The sequence below is a fragment of the Cnephaeus nilssonii genome (genome assembly GCF_951640355.1).
Source record: "Cnephaeus nilssonii genome assembly, chromosome: 9".
NCBI classification, from domain to species: domain Eukaryota; kingdom Metazoa; phylum Chordata; class Mammalia; order Chiroptera; family Vespertilionidae; genus Cnephaeus; species Cnephaeus nilssonii.
This window is the reverse complement of record NC_137080.1, coordinates 52,020,327-52,035,844: the sequence shown is the minus strand read 5'-3', so window position 1 is coordinate 52,035,844 and position 15,518 is coordinate 52,020,327. Positions and strand designations below refer to the sequence as shown.

General features: G+C 44.2%; 1 protein-coding gene across 3 annotated transcripts in view; it reads right to left on the bottom strand.

Annotated features, from left to right (window-relative positions):
• Nucleotides 1-15,518, bottom strand: part of MDN1 (midasin AAA ATPase 1) — a 151,513-nt gene that overhangs the window by 9,296 nt on the left and 126,699 nt on the right. For 2 of the 3 annotated variants that reach the window (XM_079780520.1, XM_079780521.1), the window contains exons 84-93: nt 14,132-14,269; nt 12,337-12,478; nt 8,927-9,102; nt 7,854-7,997; nt 7,034-7,181; nt 4,575-4,900; nt 4,127-4,288; nt 2,653-2,754; nt 1,812-2,019; nt 532-702 (exon numbers count right to left, since the gene is read on the bottom strand). In XM_079780520.1, the coding sequence (XP_079636646.1) occupies nt 532-702; nt 1,812-2,019; nt 2,653-2,754; nt 4,127-4,288; nt 4,575-4,900; nt 7,034-7,181; nt 7,854-7,997; nt 8,927-9,102; nt 12,337-12,478; nt 14,132-14,269 (1,717 nt within the window). Of the gene's footprint in view, nt 1-531; nt 703-1,811; nt 2,020-2,652; nt 2,755-4,126; nt 4,289-4,574; nt 4,901-7,033; nt 7,182-7,853; nt 7,998-8,926; nt 9,103-9,299; nt 9,417-12,336; nt 12,479-14,131; nt 14,270-15,518 lie in introns of those variants that run through there. The other variant, XM_079780522.1, reaches the window with a different exon arrangement.

Here is a 15,518-nt window from a genome sequence, read left to right as displayed (position 1 = left end):
CCTTGACCGGAATCAAACCTGGGACCCTTCAGTCCGCAGGCTGACACTTTATCCACCGAGCCAAACTGGCTAGGGCTGATAGAGACCTTGTAATAGCCATTGGTCAACTATAAAAATTGAACTGTATGTAAGGAGGTTTGTTACTTTCTCACATGTATTGTCCCCATTCTATATTTATAGCATTTTTATTGTATATTTTCATATAATAGAAAACATTTCTCTAATAGTCAAGAATATACCTTCTTGTCACAATTGGGTAAGTGCTCTATTCTGTTCTGCATGTTTTAAAAAGGTGGATGGGATTTTGTCTGAAAGGCAAGTTTCAGTGGTCTCCTTGAAAGAGTGTCTTGCAACACCACTCTTCCACCTTTCCACTCTGAAACATGATACAGTGACATTATTATAGACCAAGGAATGTCTAAGCTGGGGTTTATGATGTGGAAGTAAAAGACCAGACTAGAATACAGTGCAAGAGAAGCAACTTCTCTAAGTCAGAGAGCTTAGGAGGGGTCTGTTTTCTGTAAGACTCACCAGAGCCTGCTGTGGTCCCCGACTTGACCTCCTCTGGTTTCAGCTGCTCAGTGTCGACTGCTTTGAGCTCCTCCTGCTCCTCCACGTCCATGAAGATGTCCTCTCTTTCCTCCTCCTCCTGCTCCTTGCTGGAGTCTTTTGCAGACTGTTGCTGCTCCATGCTGGCTACATCTGTTAAAAAAAGTGCACACACACATAGAAAGCCTAGGTCAGAACAAAATAATCATGAGTGGGTGTGGTTTCTGTCATTAATGCTGGCTCTGCCACTGATGGGCTATTGTGCCTTAGACACAGTGCTGGGCTTGTTTGTACCCAAGATGTCCTACTAACCTAATTATGTAACTCCTATTCTCCCCCTCCCACCTCCTCCAGCATATCATGTAACTACACATGTGACCAGAGAAGTAGAATGTTTAGCTGGGTTTCTAGTGCTATGACAAGAGACTGAACCAGAATAAACAGGCTGGATACATGGTACATGATTCAGAGCAGCTAATGGCATCATCTTCCATTACTAAGTGATGGTAACACTTAGCACAGAAACATGAACATGGGAATCACTGCATCCTGATCTTGGACAAGTTCTTAAACTTCTTTGGCCTCAGTGTTCTCATCTATAAACTGGAGATATCCCCAATCACGAGATGGCTAGAGGAATCCATGACCATGCGGTAAAGGCTCAGAACAGTATCTGGCACAGAGTAAAAGCTCAATACATGGTAGCTGTGATCATTCTGTTTTATTTTCCTAAGGAGTAGGGACAGAAGAGGAGAAAAGTAATCTATTGCAGAGGAATTGCTTCTGTACTATCCTCATTGGTAGACATTATCAATAGTATTTCACATATTAGGAATAAAACCGTAGAAAGTCACCAAGAACTAGAGAGACTGACAAATGACTACTCCCTTTTCATGTAAAGAAAAAACACGTATTTCAAGTTTGTGGCTTCTGCCATTGCAGGGAGCAGCCTCCAGGTGATTATGAAGAAATCTCCAGGACTCAAAGCCCGAGATCAGTGCTGGGTTTGGATACAGCCAATAGTTATCAAGGGTATTTTAAAAACTTACACTACTAGACCTAGAAACACTGAGCATATGCACTTGGCTACAGATACCTTTAAACTCTGTAACGGTATTTCTGCACAGTTATTAGAAATGAGTTTTTAAAAGCCATTCCTCTCCCTCCTAAAGATGAATTTGTAGTAACAGCTGGCGGCACACAGTCATACAGCATAAGCTCTCAGAGAGCTCAGTGAACAAAGAAGCCTTCCCTGCACCTACCGTAGGTCTGTGCATCATAAGGGTCGCTCCCTTGTTTAATGTGCTCAAATGCAGCCGCGTCATCTGCCTGGGCCTGGGGCTGGGCCGGGGTGGGCTCCTGCTCCGTGTGGCTGTCCATATCCACAGTCCTCAGCCTCTTGTGCACGTGCTCATTGTGATCACCCATGGAGCGTTCATTGTTGGCCTGTCCAGGTTTCCTCTTAAAACTCTGGGAAATAGGAAATTCATCAGAGCCTTGTCTAATAGTAAAAGACTAAAAATAACCACAATGTCCGTCCCTGGGGGGCTGATTAGGTAAATTAGGTACAGCCATACAAAAGTGGAATTAAACATAGCTGTTAGAAAGAATTCGTAGTTCTTTACATACACGTCCACATATGTCACATATGCAGAGAAGATCTAAAAGAAGACAAAACTGGTAGCACCCACTTCCTTGGGTGGCTTGAGAACAGGAATAGGATGGAAGCTTTTTAGGGAACTGGTTTTTATATAAAAATTTTGTATCATGTGCATAAATTACATCCCATTAAAAAAACATTTTTTAAACTCAAAAGACTATGGACATTGAAAAGAGTAATACTGGTTGGTGCTGGGCAGCAGCACCAGGATCTTAGGCTCCATAACAGGAATGGGGTGGTGGTGTGTGTGTGTCCATGACCCTGCACAGGTTCCACTGGGAAAGCCCCGAAGTCGAGGCCTACTCACCAGGGCTGCCATTGTGTCTGGTGGAACAGGGACAGCAAAGGTAACGAATGTGGCTCTTTTTTTTTAATCACTATGTTTAGAGCATCTTTTTTTACATGCAGCCTTCACTTTAGTTTAGCTGAAGAGTGATAGACACCTGTGTGTTTTTCCTGGTCTGTTTCTGGGAGGCCAACCGGGCGATGACATTGGATTCGTGGCCTTCTGCCTGGTTCGCGTCCGCAGCTCCACTCCCGTGTTCCTATGAAATCCAAGCCATAAAGAATGAGGATGGAGGAAGCTACCAAGCACCTGGTTACTGTGCCGCATTGTGCACAACTTCTCTCACCATTATTCTCATCTCAGAGTGAACTGTCACACCTGCCCGCCTGCTCTGGAGCTCATCCATGACTACAGCCTGGCCTGTGGGCAGAAACAGGAGCATCTAGACCCGGACCTGTTACCAACACTCCGGTGACCTCACTCTGCCAGGCTGACAGTTCTTAGTTTACAGGAGTGTGGTGGCTCACTCTGAAGGGCTGCAATAGCAGGTCCTCTGACCAGGGCTCTCATAGCATGCCAGCGGCCCCAGCTGTGGCCACATACAGAGCACATCACCCAGGTCAAAACATCAAGTGCTGCCCGGCCGGTGTGGCTTAATGGTTGAGCGTCGACCTATGAACTAGGAGGTCGGGGCATATCAAGAATCAACCAATGAATGCATAAATTAAGTGGACAACAAATCAATGTTTCTTTCTTCCTCTCAAAAAAAAAATCAATAAAAAATCCTATATAATAAAAGCCTGATATGCTAAGTGTCCAGTCGTCTGGTCGGCCGTTCAACCAATCAAAGCATAATATGCTAAGGCCACTCAACCACTTACTAAGATGTGCACTGACCACCAGGTGGCAGATGCTCCGAACTGTAGGTTAGCTTGCTAATGGGGTCTGGCCTGTCAGGACAGAGCGAGTCGGGCCAGACACACCCTGGAGCCCTCCCCAGCTGGCCAACTGCCTGTGTCCTTCCCCGGCCCAGATCGTGCACCAGTGGAGTCCCTTGGCCTGGTCTGTGCCCTCTCGAAATCCAGGACCCCTCAGGATGTTGGAGAGCCGGTTTTGGTCCAATCCCGCAGGCCAGGCCAAGGGGCCCCACTGGTGCACGAATTTGTGCACTGGCCCTTTATTATAATAAAAGTGTAATATGCTAAGTAGACTGGTAGTCCTTCCAGACGAAGCCGGGACTGCGAGGGAAGCCCAGGTCCTGGGTACCTGCCGGCGACCGGAGGGAAGCCCGCGTCTCAGGTGCCGGAGGGAAGTCTGTGCCAGCAGCCAGGGGAAGGAAGGCCTACACTTGCACGAATTTCGTGCATTGGGTTTCTAGTAAAAAAAAAAACATGAACCTGATTCCCCCACAGAGAACTACTTACTTTCTCATTAAGTCAGTTAAATATAATGTGTAGCAAATATTCTGGGGTTAGTTCAGGGAAGCATATAAAAGTAGGTCTACAATCATTTTCTCAAGAAAGAAAAATGACCTTTTAGATGTCAACTAAAACAAACATCACATGTAAGCCAGCTACTGTGATTTCAGACAGGAAGAAGCGGCTCTCCTTGGGCAGCTGGCAGCCCCTCACCTCCTTCCCTGCCTCCTTCTCAGGCGCGGCCCCGGCCAGCTCCACCGCCTGCTTGCTCTGCATGTTCTCCACCCCAGTCTGCCCGCAGGAGGAGTGCTCCTTCCTCTCCGTAGCCTCTGGCACCTGCTCCTCTGTGTCAGAGTCCTCCCCTTCTTTTTCTTCCTGCAGGGAAATCAAACACAGCATTAAGTGCTCTGGGGAAGGGACATGAGGTGGGGAACCCCTGCAGCAAGCAAACACCTCACTCCTCATGAGGGGTCTGCAGGGAGGGGATCAGCCAGGGAGGGTCTTAAAACAGAAAATGAAGGCAGCAGCACCACCTGGTGAAGGAGTATCCTAAAGCAGAGGTCCGAAAGGTTGGCAACTGCTATCCTAAAGGACATGCCAGTGGGAGTAAGAATTTCTCCTCATTATTTCTAATCCAAGGCAAACCAGACCACCCTAATACCTGAGGCTGGAGACCTTGGTCAACAGAGACGCCATTCTCCGCACAGTTCTCACTGGCTTCAGCACTGTCCTTTTCCTCCGGAGACGGCTCCTCCTCTTCTGAGCTTTCCTCAGAAGGCTGGTCCGTATCTTTGTTTTGGTCACTAGGTCCTGTGTCCATCTCTTCCACCTCCTCCCCCTTGTCATCTTCACTGGAGCCTTCCTCAGGCTCCTGCTGACCCTGATCTTCATTCTGATTGGCCTCAGTCTCTTCATTTATTTCCTCAACTTCATGACCTGCTTCTTCAGTGTCCATTGCTTTTTCTTTAATTTCCAAAGGATTCTCTTCTGGGTACACAAAACAAAAAAAGACAGAATTTTTTAAAAAACAGTAATACCATTTTTTAAGATGGGATGGTTACCTAAGTGTTTTGTTACTTGAAACAGGAGTTGGCAAACAATGGCCTGTGGGCCTACTGTGGCCCTCTACATGTTTCTGTAAATCAAGTTCTACCAGAACACAGCCACATCCATTCACTTATGTGTTTACCCATCCACTCTGTATTGCTTAGGGCTGCTCTCACACTACAATATCAGAACCAAGTATTTGTGACCTGTAAATCTAATATATTTACTATCTGACCCTTCACTGAAAAATGTTGCCTACCCCTAATCTAAACCATACTTACATATTACATACAATTGATCGGATGGTGTGTTTTTTAAAATAAGTAATTCACTAAGAAATCATAAAAGCCACTACAACAGGAACATTTTAGACCACAGATAGGAAATGAGAATCTAATTTTCAATTATCACTGGAAATAATTTATGGACATAATTTTTTGTCATATACAGAAAATACAAAATTCAAATGGAAACAATCTTATTTGAAAAAGTTTTATTTAAAGAGCTTTTCTATACTATGGACACTTCAGAAATCAGTTCCTTTGTCAGCAAGTAATTGTTTAAAATAACTACTCCTTAGTTTATATATGCAGTAGCTTAAAATGAGCCTGGGTGTCTTTCTAGGTCAAATGCCTTACTACACTTTCAGTGGATTTTAACTTTCTTAGTTTTATGCTTTCTTGATTGTTGAATTTAAAGTTGAAGTCAGATTTCAAAATTCTAAATTAATGAAATACCCTCAGAAGCAATAATTTATATACTATGTTTAAAAACTAGAGATTCACAAAGAATGTTTTGAGCATGAGGAAAGTCCGTATTAATTCCTTAACCAAATGGTTCTAGTTAAAGTTGAAAGTTCGCAACTTTAATTCTCAAATACTTTAAACATGGAGAATGCATTTTACATTTATGAGAACCATATATACTCACCTCCTAGATTTAACAGATATTAACACATTACCACAGTTGTGTCAAACTTCTGTCACTTCTTTTTAAGAAACAAAGGGTTCTGGATACAATTATCTGGATTCTGGAGGCGCTGGTCCTCCTTCCTTCCTTAGATGTCATCCAACCTGAAGCTGTTGTGTGTTATTCCTGCCCATGTTTCTGTACATTTGATGTATCCATAATCATATATGAAACTGTTTCCTGAATTAAATTTTTAGATAAATGGTACCTTATTCTTTTGTACCTTTCTATTTCTGTCCCAATATGGTAGTATTTTTTTAAGTTTAGTAACTTTTTAACTGATTCTTCAGGAAGCAGAGTGAGGCTAGCTCACATCTTTCTGTCTGTTCCCCACCAGGATGGAGGCCACTATCACAGCAGCACCTCTCCCACAGTGCTTCCAACTAATACCGACGACACTCCCTAGGGGAGTCACCAGGTGGAACAATGACAAGGGCACAAGATTACGGTCATATGCCTGCTGTGTGATTGATTTCCCTTGGGTTATTCAATTTCATTCCCCATTATAATGACTTCATATTTCAGGTTTAACACACAGCATACACATAGCAACCAATAACTGCAACAATCATTTCCTTAAAAAGCTGATGCTGGGCTCCACGAAAAGCCTGGGTATACCCAAATCACAGTGTCTCCATCAATCCGTGGGATAGGCACATAGTGATGGCTGTGGGGAGATGGAGCACCACCCAGACACAATAGGATGGAGTCTGGCCGGTGTAGCTCAGTGATTGAATGTCGACCTATGAACCAAAAGGTCACGGTTCGATTCCTAGTCAGGGCACATGCTGGGGTTGCAGGCTTGATCCCCAGTAGGGAGTGTGCAGCTGATTGATGATTCTCTCTTATCACTGATGCTTCTCTCTCTCCCTCTCTAAAATCAATAAAAATATATTTAAAAAAATAAAAATATAGGATGGAAATGACAGGAGAGAGAACTGCTGGTTCATAAGCTTTAGGTCCACTCAGATGAGAAACATTACAAAGAACAATTTTTGCAAGATGGAACTAAGCTGACCAAACATGATTTTGACCTGCAGAGAAATCAGTTATTGTTCATTTTCGGTGAGTTCCCATTGGTCGCTTTAGATTTTAAAGACACACCTTCTCCTTCTTCATGGTCCGTGTCCTCACCACTGTTCTTGTCTTCACTATCTAGATTCAAATCCTCTGGAAGGTCCAAGGCCTCAGGCTCTGGCAGCATTTCCTGGTTGCCATGGTAAGGGTCCACCTCACTCTCATCATATTCCCTCTGTGGACAGTGGAGAGAACAGACGAAATAACAAAAACTTAAAACTGCTTTCATTTTGTTATGAAGTAGTATTCACATATAATTAGCTCTAAGTAGTTATGCTGAGAGAATACAATGTCTTTGCCCTAACATTAGCAGCACACATTACAATTTTTCTGGTATTTTTAGAATTTTCATTTGGAATTTCAAACTTCACTTTCTCTTTTTAAAAATCTTTATTGTTGTAAGTATTACAGATGTCCCCTTCTCTATTGATCCCTTCTAGCCCTACCCGCTCCCCACCGCAGGCCTTCAACACACTACTGTCTGTGTCCATGGGTTATGCATATATGCATATAAGTCAAACTTCACTTTCTGTTCAGCTTCTCCACTGATACGAGGTAAGAAGTACTGTGTTACTTGCTCTCAAAGTAGAAACTGAAGTTTATGAAAATAAAGGATTGTAGGTTTTAGCTCCCAAACTATAGCATAAGCCCCAAAAGTATGAAATCCACCTCACTGATAACCAATAGTTAGATATATAAAGTCCTGTTAAGAGGCTCTGTTACACATTCGTTTATGAAACAAGAAAACAGTGGATGAATAGAGAAAAAGGCCTTGAGACGCACATGTGTGTGGTGCAGTGGCCCTGGCCTAGAGTCAGGAGAGCGGATCTGTTTTGAATCCTCATACCTCATCTATTTGTTCATTAATTTTGTCTTGGCCTTGTCCATCATCATCAGCTTCTGCTTCTTCCTTCTTATCATGCTGGTTTTTATCTCTGTTTGACTTCCCAGAATCCAAGTTGTCATCTTTAGCAACAAGTCCACAATCTTCCTAAATGTCACAGGCAGAAAACACAAAGAATCATCACTCTTGATCTAAAAAACTGCTGACACACAGGCTGGCTCTACCTAATGTAGCTCTGAGGCGTGTATAATTTCTGCCTGCTGGACCTATCCTCTGAAGTATCCAGATGACAGGGCACCCTCCATAACCTGGAGAGAACAGTCTGGGTCTGCCCAGACAGCAGTAATAGCAGGTGTGTGAACAGCAGGCTGGGTCAGGCTGAGCTGCTACAGTGTCACACCCAGCCTGAGAGTTCTTTTGTTGTTGTTGTTGTTTGTTAATTCCCACCCAAGGATATCTTTTCTATTAATTTTTTAGAGAGAGTGGTAGGGAGAGGGGTGTGTGTGTGTGTGTGTGTGTGTGTGTGTGTGTGTGTGTGTGTGTGTGATGGGAGGGGGAAGAGAAGGGAAGTGGCAGAGGGGGTAGAGAGAGGAGCGGGGCGGGGGAGAGAAACATTGATATGAGAGAATCACATCAATTGGTTGTCTCCTGAATGTGTCCCAACCTGGGTAGAGATCAAACCTGCAACCAGATACATGACCTTGACCAGAAATCAAACCCGAGATCCTTTGGTGTACGGGCTGACACACTAACCACTAATCCACACTGGCCAGGACAAGCGTGGGGGTTCTAAGCAGGGAGCTGGAGAAGTTCCATGGCCAATAGCAGAATAAGAGCATGTACATTGAGTTTCCTTAACTTCCCTCCTTCATAACACATGGGATAGCTCAGGTCAAACTACTCTTTTGGCTCTTAATCAATGAGTAAGATATATAGGAGTGATAAAAAAAAAAAAAGATAGAAGACAGAGAAGCAAAACAAAGGAAAGGAAAAGCAGTAAATGACAGGGAGTGGTGGCTGGAAAAACTATCTCCCTTCAACCTGGGGGTTATGGGATGGGGGAATTTTTGCATTACCTCATCCATTCCTGGTCCTGTTTCTTCAGTTTTGCTGTCTTCTTCTTCCTCATCTTCCTCCTCATCGTCATCACCCCAAAGCCTCTCATCTAGTTTGTCAGCTTCCTCACCATTCAGATCGCCCATCTGTTTATCCAGGTCTCCGCCCTCACTATCTGATTTCTCATCCTCCTCTTCTGAAAGGGAAGGCACTGAGCTTAGTTAGGCAAACCTGGTCCTGTGTGTGTAAGGGCGGCCTGAACCTACTACCTGGCAAGAGCCCAGCCTGGGACTTACTGCCTGCTTCTAGAGCACTCTACTGGCAGAAGCCTTTAGATCTGCTGCAGTAGTCCTACTGTGTTTCGGATGTTGTTTGAAGAAACAAGGAAGTCTGTAGTGTGTCATGTTAACAGACCATTAGAAGGATGGTAGAATAGCTGTCAGGATGTTTAATACTGGTGCTGGTGGAATATTCATTAGGGGACTCAGCAACCACACTTTTATTTCTTATCTGTAAAATGATAGAGTTGGTCTATAACATTTCCAAAGTTGCTTCCCTATTCCCAATATATTATACATCTATGATTTTATCCAACACCTAAAATCATGTGCATAGCTCAATCAGAATTTTCTTGCCACTATCTTTGTTTAAGGTCCACTGTGTCAAAGGTTATAACCTTACTAGAAGCCTGGTGCACGGATTCATGCACCGGTGGGGGTCCCTCTGTGTGGCCTGAGGGGATCGGGCCAAAACCCGGCAGTCCAGCGCCGCCTACCACTCCTGCTCATCCCGGCCTTGCTGCGCCTGCTGTGGGCTCACGCCCAGTCAGTCCCAATCAGGAGAGGCTTGCTGTGGCGGCGCTCGCCAGCCAACCATGAGCCCTGCATCTGGCACCTGTGGGTCAGCGGAACAGTGCTCCCACTGTGGGAGCGCACTGACCACCAGGGGGCAGCCTCTGCATTGAGCATCTTCCCCCTAGTGGTTAGTGCGCGTCATAGTGACCAGTCGTTCGGTCACTTAGGCTTTTATATTTATAGATGCTGCTTAGGCAAGTGTACACTTCTACTCTGAGGTCACCTTGCATTTCTGCAAGATATTTGCTTAGGAAAAGATACTATATCTCAAATTAAGCTTTGAACAGAAACTTAGGGCAATAGTTGAACTATGGAACAAACATAACAGATGATGATGTGCTATAAGAAACTATATTCTCAAGTAACTTTTAATGACAAGGGGAATGTTCATAATACGTTAAACTAATAAAAGCCTAGGTGGCCCTCACGCACAACATTGTCACAAGATGGCCACCACAAGATGGCCACGTGCACAGCGGAGGCGGGACCCGGCGGCCGCTCCGCACAGTGAGGCCTGGGGGTCCTGCGGCTCTGCGCAGCGTGGAGGAGGCCGGTCCTGGCATCTCCACTGCTTCACGTGGAAGACATGGGTCCCGACAGAGGACAGTTGTGGGCAATCGGGCCAGCAGGGGAGAGCAGTTGTGGGTGATCAGGCCGCAGGGGAAGGAAGCTGGGGGCGATCGGGAGGAGAGTTGGGGGTGATCGGACTGGCAGGGGAGGGCAGCTGGGGGCAATTGGGAGGGCAGTTGGGGGCAATCGGGACAGCATGAGAGGGCAGTTGGGGGCAATCAGGCTGGCAGGGAAGCAGTTAGGCGTCAATCAGGCCGGCAGGGGAGCGGTTAGGGTGCGATCAGGCTGGCAGGCAGAAGCGGTTAGGGGCAATCAGGCAGGCAGGCAAGCAGGCGAGCAGTTAGGAGCCAGCGGTCCCGGATTGTAAGGTCCGCCAGGAATCAGGCCTAAACCAGCAGTTGGACATCCCCTGAGGGGTCCCAGATTGGAGAGGGTGCAGGCTGGGCTGAGAGGTATCCCCCCATGCACAAATTTCATGCACTGGGCCTCTAAGATCTATACTAATAAAAAGGTAATATGCAAATTGGTCAGGACGCCCTCACAGTAACGACCGAACAGCAGGCTGTGTGGGGCGACAAGGCCGGCAGAGGGATTAGTGAGGGACAACCAAACGAATGAACAGCAGGCTGCATGGGGCGACCAGGCCGGCAGGGGGTCAGTGAGGGGCGACCAGGCAGGCAGGGGCGGGGGTGGGGGGCCAGTTAGGGGTGATCAGGCAGGCAGGCAAGCAATTAGGAGCCAGTGGTCCCGGACTGTGAGAGGGATATCCGACTGCTGGTTTAGGCCCGATCCTGGGATTGGGCCTAAAGCAGCAGTCAGACATCCCCTGAGGAGTCCTGGATTGGAGAGGGTGCAGGCTGGGCTGAGGGGACACACCCCCCCCCCCCGTGCACGAATTTCGTGCACTGGGCCTCTAGTATATATATACTATATATAAGGCTAATATGCTAAGTGTCTCTCCATCCCTCAACTGGTGGGTATGCCACACACTGACCACCAGGGAGCAGGTGCTCAATGCAGGAGCTGCTGAGCTGCAGTGACTTGGCAGCAGTTCTCAGTGACACACCCCGAAACCAGAGAGGAGGGAGCCCAATTCCTCGTGGGGCCACGTGATTCCACCTTTGACCGTGGGTTATGTTGTTGCTGGGGCACTGTCGGCCCCGAATCTGGTTTACTGCACACTTGTGTTTGCGTCCCACACCCTGTACAACAGCAACTTTGCAGAGTGTCCTCTTGCACTCCAGGACCACTCGGGGGATGTTGGGAGAGCTGCTTTTGGCCCGATCCCTGCAGGCCTGGCCGAGGGACCCCACCTGTTGGAGGGACCCCGCTCACTCTGCAGATGCTGGGGAAGGACCGAGGGAGGTTGGCTCAGGGCATGTCCGGCTTGTCTCGCCCAGTCCTGCCCCACCGGCCACGTTCTAATTAATTTCCTTTCAATGTGCATGAATCCGTGCACCGGGTCACTAGTGTGTGTGTGTGTGTGTGTGTGTGTGTGTGTGTGTGTGTGTGTGTGTGTGTGTATTTGGGTGATTTGGATGGTAGGCCTAAGGGGTATTTATCTATTTCATTCCTGCATTTTTGTTCCAAATCATCTACAAGAAATATCTACTATTTTTGTATTTATGGTGGAAAAAGTTAGTTTTAAAAACTATCCTGAACAATTTACTTTTGAGCTAAGGGCCCCACTAAGATCGCCTCCTTTCTCTCCTGACTTCCCTGGAGGGCAGTACCCACTCACTGCATTTAGCAATGAGGCAACAGGAGCACCAGCCAATGTCTAAGGTTCCTCAGAGAAGAATCTCCAAAACTGCCTATGGACCCCCACCTGGGTGGAGATGGTGATGGCGCATGGTAAGTGCTAAAGTCCTCATTTGTAGTTATGCAGAATAACCAACTTGGTCCAAAAGATTCTAATAGGACAACAGGCTCCTTTTTGGGAACACGTAACTTTCTGATTAAAAAAATTGTTTTTCAAAAGCAAGAATGCAGTGACAGTCTCAAACCTTGTTCTTCAAGCTCCCCATCATGCATCTTCCCATCAAAATCTTCTGACATCTCAATGGCGTTATCCTCGCCCTTAATGTCCGATTTTGAGTCATGATCCTCTTTATCCTTTTCTTGACCCTTCTGAAATGTATCTTCTGCCTGTATCAAAAAGCATAAAGAAAACACAAACAAATGTAACTTAACTAATGTTTATTCATTTCTAACTGAATATAAATACGTATATAAATGCTAAGGTTAATGGCATAAAGTTATCTCTGGGAAGAGAAAAAGAACACAGATAACCACACAATAATTTCTCATTTGCTATAAGATTTCTATAGTTAATTTCCAGTTTTATTGCATTTATGATTACAGAATACAGAAATTTTGTTGTGGTTTTAAGTGAATTTTTTTAAAAAGAATCCAGACACATTTAAAAAGTATATGTATAATTTGTAGGATAAAAATATTCATCATCAATCTTACTGCCCATATCTATATATATAAAAGGCTAATATGCGAAGTGTCCCCAAAGGAGTTCGACCGGGAGACCGGGAGTTCTATTGCTCGCTATGATGTGCGGTGACCACCAGGGGGTGGTGCAGAACAAAGGAAGGCCCCGGCCGACAGCTGGCAGCCGGGGAAGGGAAGCCCCAGCCAGCAGCTGGAAGGCCCCGATCAGCCCTGATCACAGGCCAGGCCTCAGGACCCTACCTGTGCACCAGCTTCATGCACCAGGCCTCTAGTCTTTAATACTGTGTCACTATGATCTCTCACAGACAGTAACACACTGTGAATGCAACTTTGTTCACTTCTCCTTAAACTATATATTCCTATATACTCTATGTGGTATTTGGGGTAAAAGATTCTCTTTCATTATGAATGAATTTTTAAAGTCCTTTTTTAAAATACAAAAGTAATAAAATCTCATTAAAAGAATTCTAAGCACAACGAAAGAGTTAAGTTTCCCATGGCACCACCATCTTCCAAAACTTCCAAAGAAATTACCATCAATAACATTCTGGTGCATCTTTTTATTCATGAATACATCATAAATATTAATACAAGTGTTATGTATCAATACCTGCCTCCTGACATCTTTTTAAATAAAAAAGGATTCATACTTTACAAACTGGAGATTTGCTTTTTTTTTTTTAAATTTAAAAAATGTCTTTTAGATATAGTTTCATGTTAATACATATAAATCTAGCTCATTCTGTTTAATTATTTACAGTACTGCTCTGCATATTATCTTTGATCCTTATTAGCATTTCCATAAAAAATGGAATTCCTAAGTCAAAGAAGATAACACAACTTAAAATTTATTATATACTGTCAAATTGTTCTAGGTGTTTTTTTTTTAATCCCTCTTCATGTTTTTTTGCATTGGGTTGTACTTTTCCTATCAGGCTTAGTCTTTTTACTCTAAATTTCTCCTATTAGAAAAGTACTATATGTTAAGTTAAACTTGAGAAAGAAAGAAAAGCCAAAAGCCAACCTTTTTATTCGTAAATGGACTACTACCAAAAATACTTTAGAAAATCAACAGCAACAATCTCCCCATTTAAAACTTTTAAATCATCTCTCTCTCAAATTATAGCCATAAGCAGTGACTGAGTTGCAAAGTTCCTTTCTGTGATCTTTATGCTTTTTATTTACACAGACTCACCATACCCGAGTATTCTTAGAGGTACACAGATCTCCGTTTGAAATCCATTGATATTTATGTCAGTAATTTAACTATTGAAAAGAAAGGGGAAGGGGAGCGGTCTTCTGTAAACTCTGTATATGTTTCAGGCATGTGAAACGTACCTGTTCTTCATTTTCTATCTTGTCACTCACATCCTTCATGCCTTCACCTTCTCCAATTCCACCTCCCTCATAGTCATGGAACTCAGTTGCTCCCTCGCCTGCTGAATCTTCCATAAATTCTTTGGGCAGGCAAAATCCCTTGAACATAAAAGAGTGAACAGTTAGGCAATACAGAAGGGGATTTTCAGTCCACACACACAAAAAAATTGAAACAAATGCTTAATTCTTTCCTAGCTCAGTATTTTACATCTGATAGAAGTACGGTAGGCCTTTGACGTTCTTTTCTTCCTTGGTGATAACAGTTACTAAGTTACTATGCAGTTTCAAAGCTTGACATCAGATTTAATATATGAGGTCCTGACTTTGAAGAGGCCTCTAGTGTGTGGCTAATTTGTCATTTTGCCAAGACAGAAATCTGAATGGTGTATATTAAGGCAAGTTTTTAGGAACAAGTCAAAGAGTAGACCTCTTAGTGTCTAAATCCCAAAGGGGTTTTGTTTCTCTTATTTTCTTTTGAAATTAGTAAGCCCGAGAAGAGAGGGAGAAGACATGTATCCCTGGAGGTACAACAACTTAAAGCAGATGCTACAAGAGGGAGGTTTCATTTTTATTTGAAAAATGGAAATTTTGTGCTAGCCAGTTTAGCTCAGGGGATAGAGCATTGGCCTGTGAACCGAAGGGTCCCAGGTTCGATTCTGGCCAAGGGCACGTACCTCAGTTGCAGGCTCCTCCCCAGCCCAGGCCCTGGTTGGGGCTCGTGCAAGAAGCAACCAATAGATGTGTTTCTCTCACATCGATATTTCTCTATCTTTCCCTCTCTCTTCCACTCTCTCTAAAAATCAATGGATAAATATACTCAGTGAGAATTAAAAAAAAGGAAATTTTGTGCAATGCTCCTTAAATAAAACTTTAATGTATTAAAAGATATGACTTCCCCCAGCTCTTAAAGCAAACCTGTCCCTCTTGGGGAACATGCCACATTTGGCTGCCACCTGGCACCTGGATCAGTGTGGGGTCTAGAGTGAAGAACAAGGCCAGACACAATCAAGTTCGGGAAGTGTTAACAACACTGTGTTTCATGTTGGAAAAGAACTGAAAAGCAAATTCAACTACTTTAGTGTGTGGGACAAAATTGAATAGAAAAAAACTGAATAGTGGCTCTGAATGAGAAATTTTAAGTTTAGAAAATACAAACTATCAAGATATTTGTCATTCTGAGGATGAAAATGTACTAAAAATAAGTTAAAAATAAGTTGCCAACTAACGAGGAAATAAGATCCAAGACCAGTGATTGTGACTTAGTTAAAAAGAAAGAGCTTTTTTGCAGATTAAGTGCTATAATTACAATCTAGATCTATTATTTTAGTGCCATGTCCAACCTATTTTC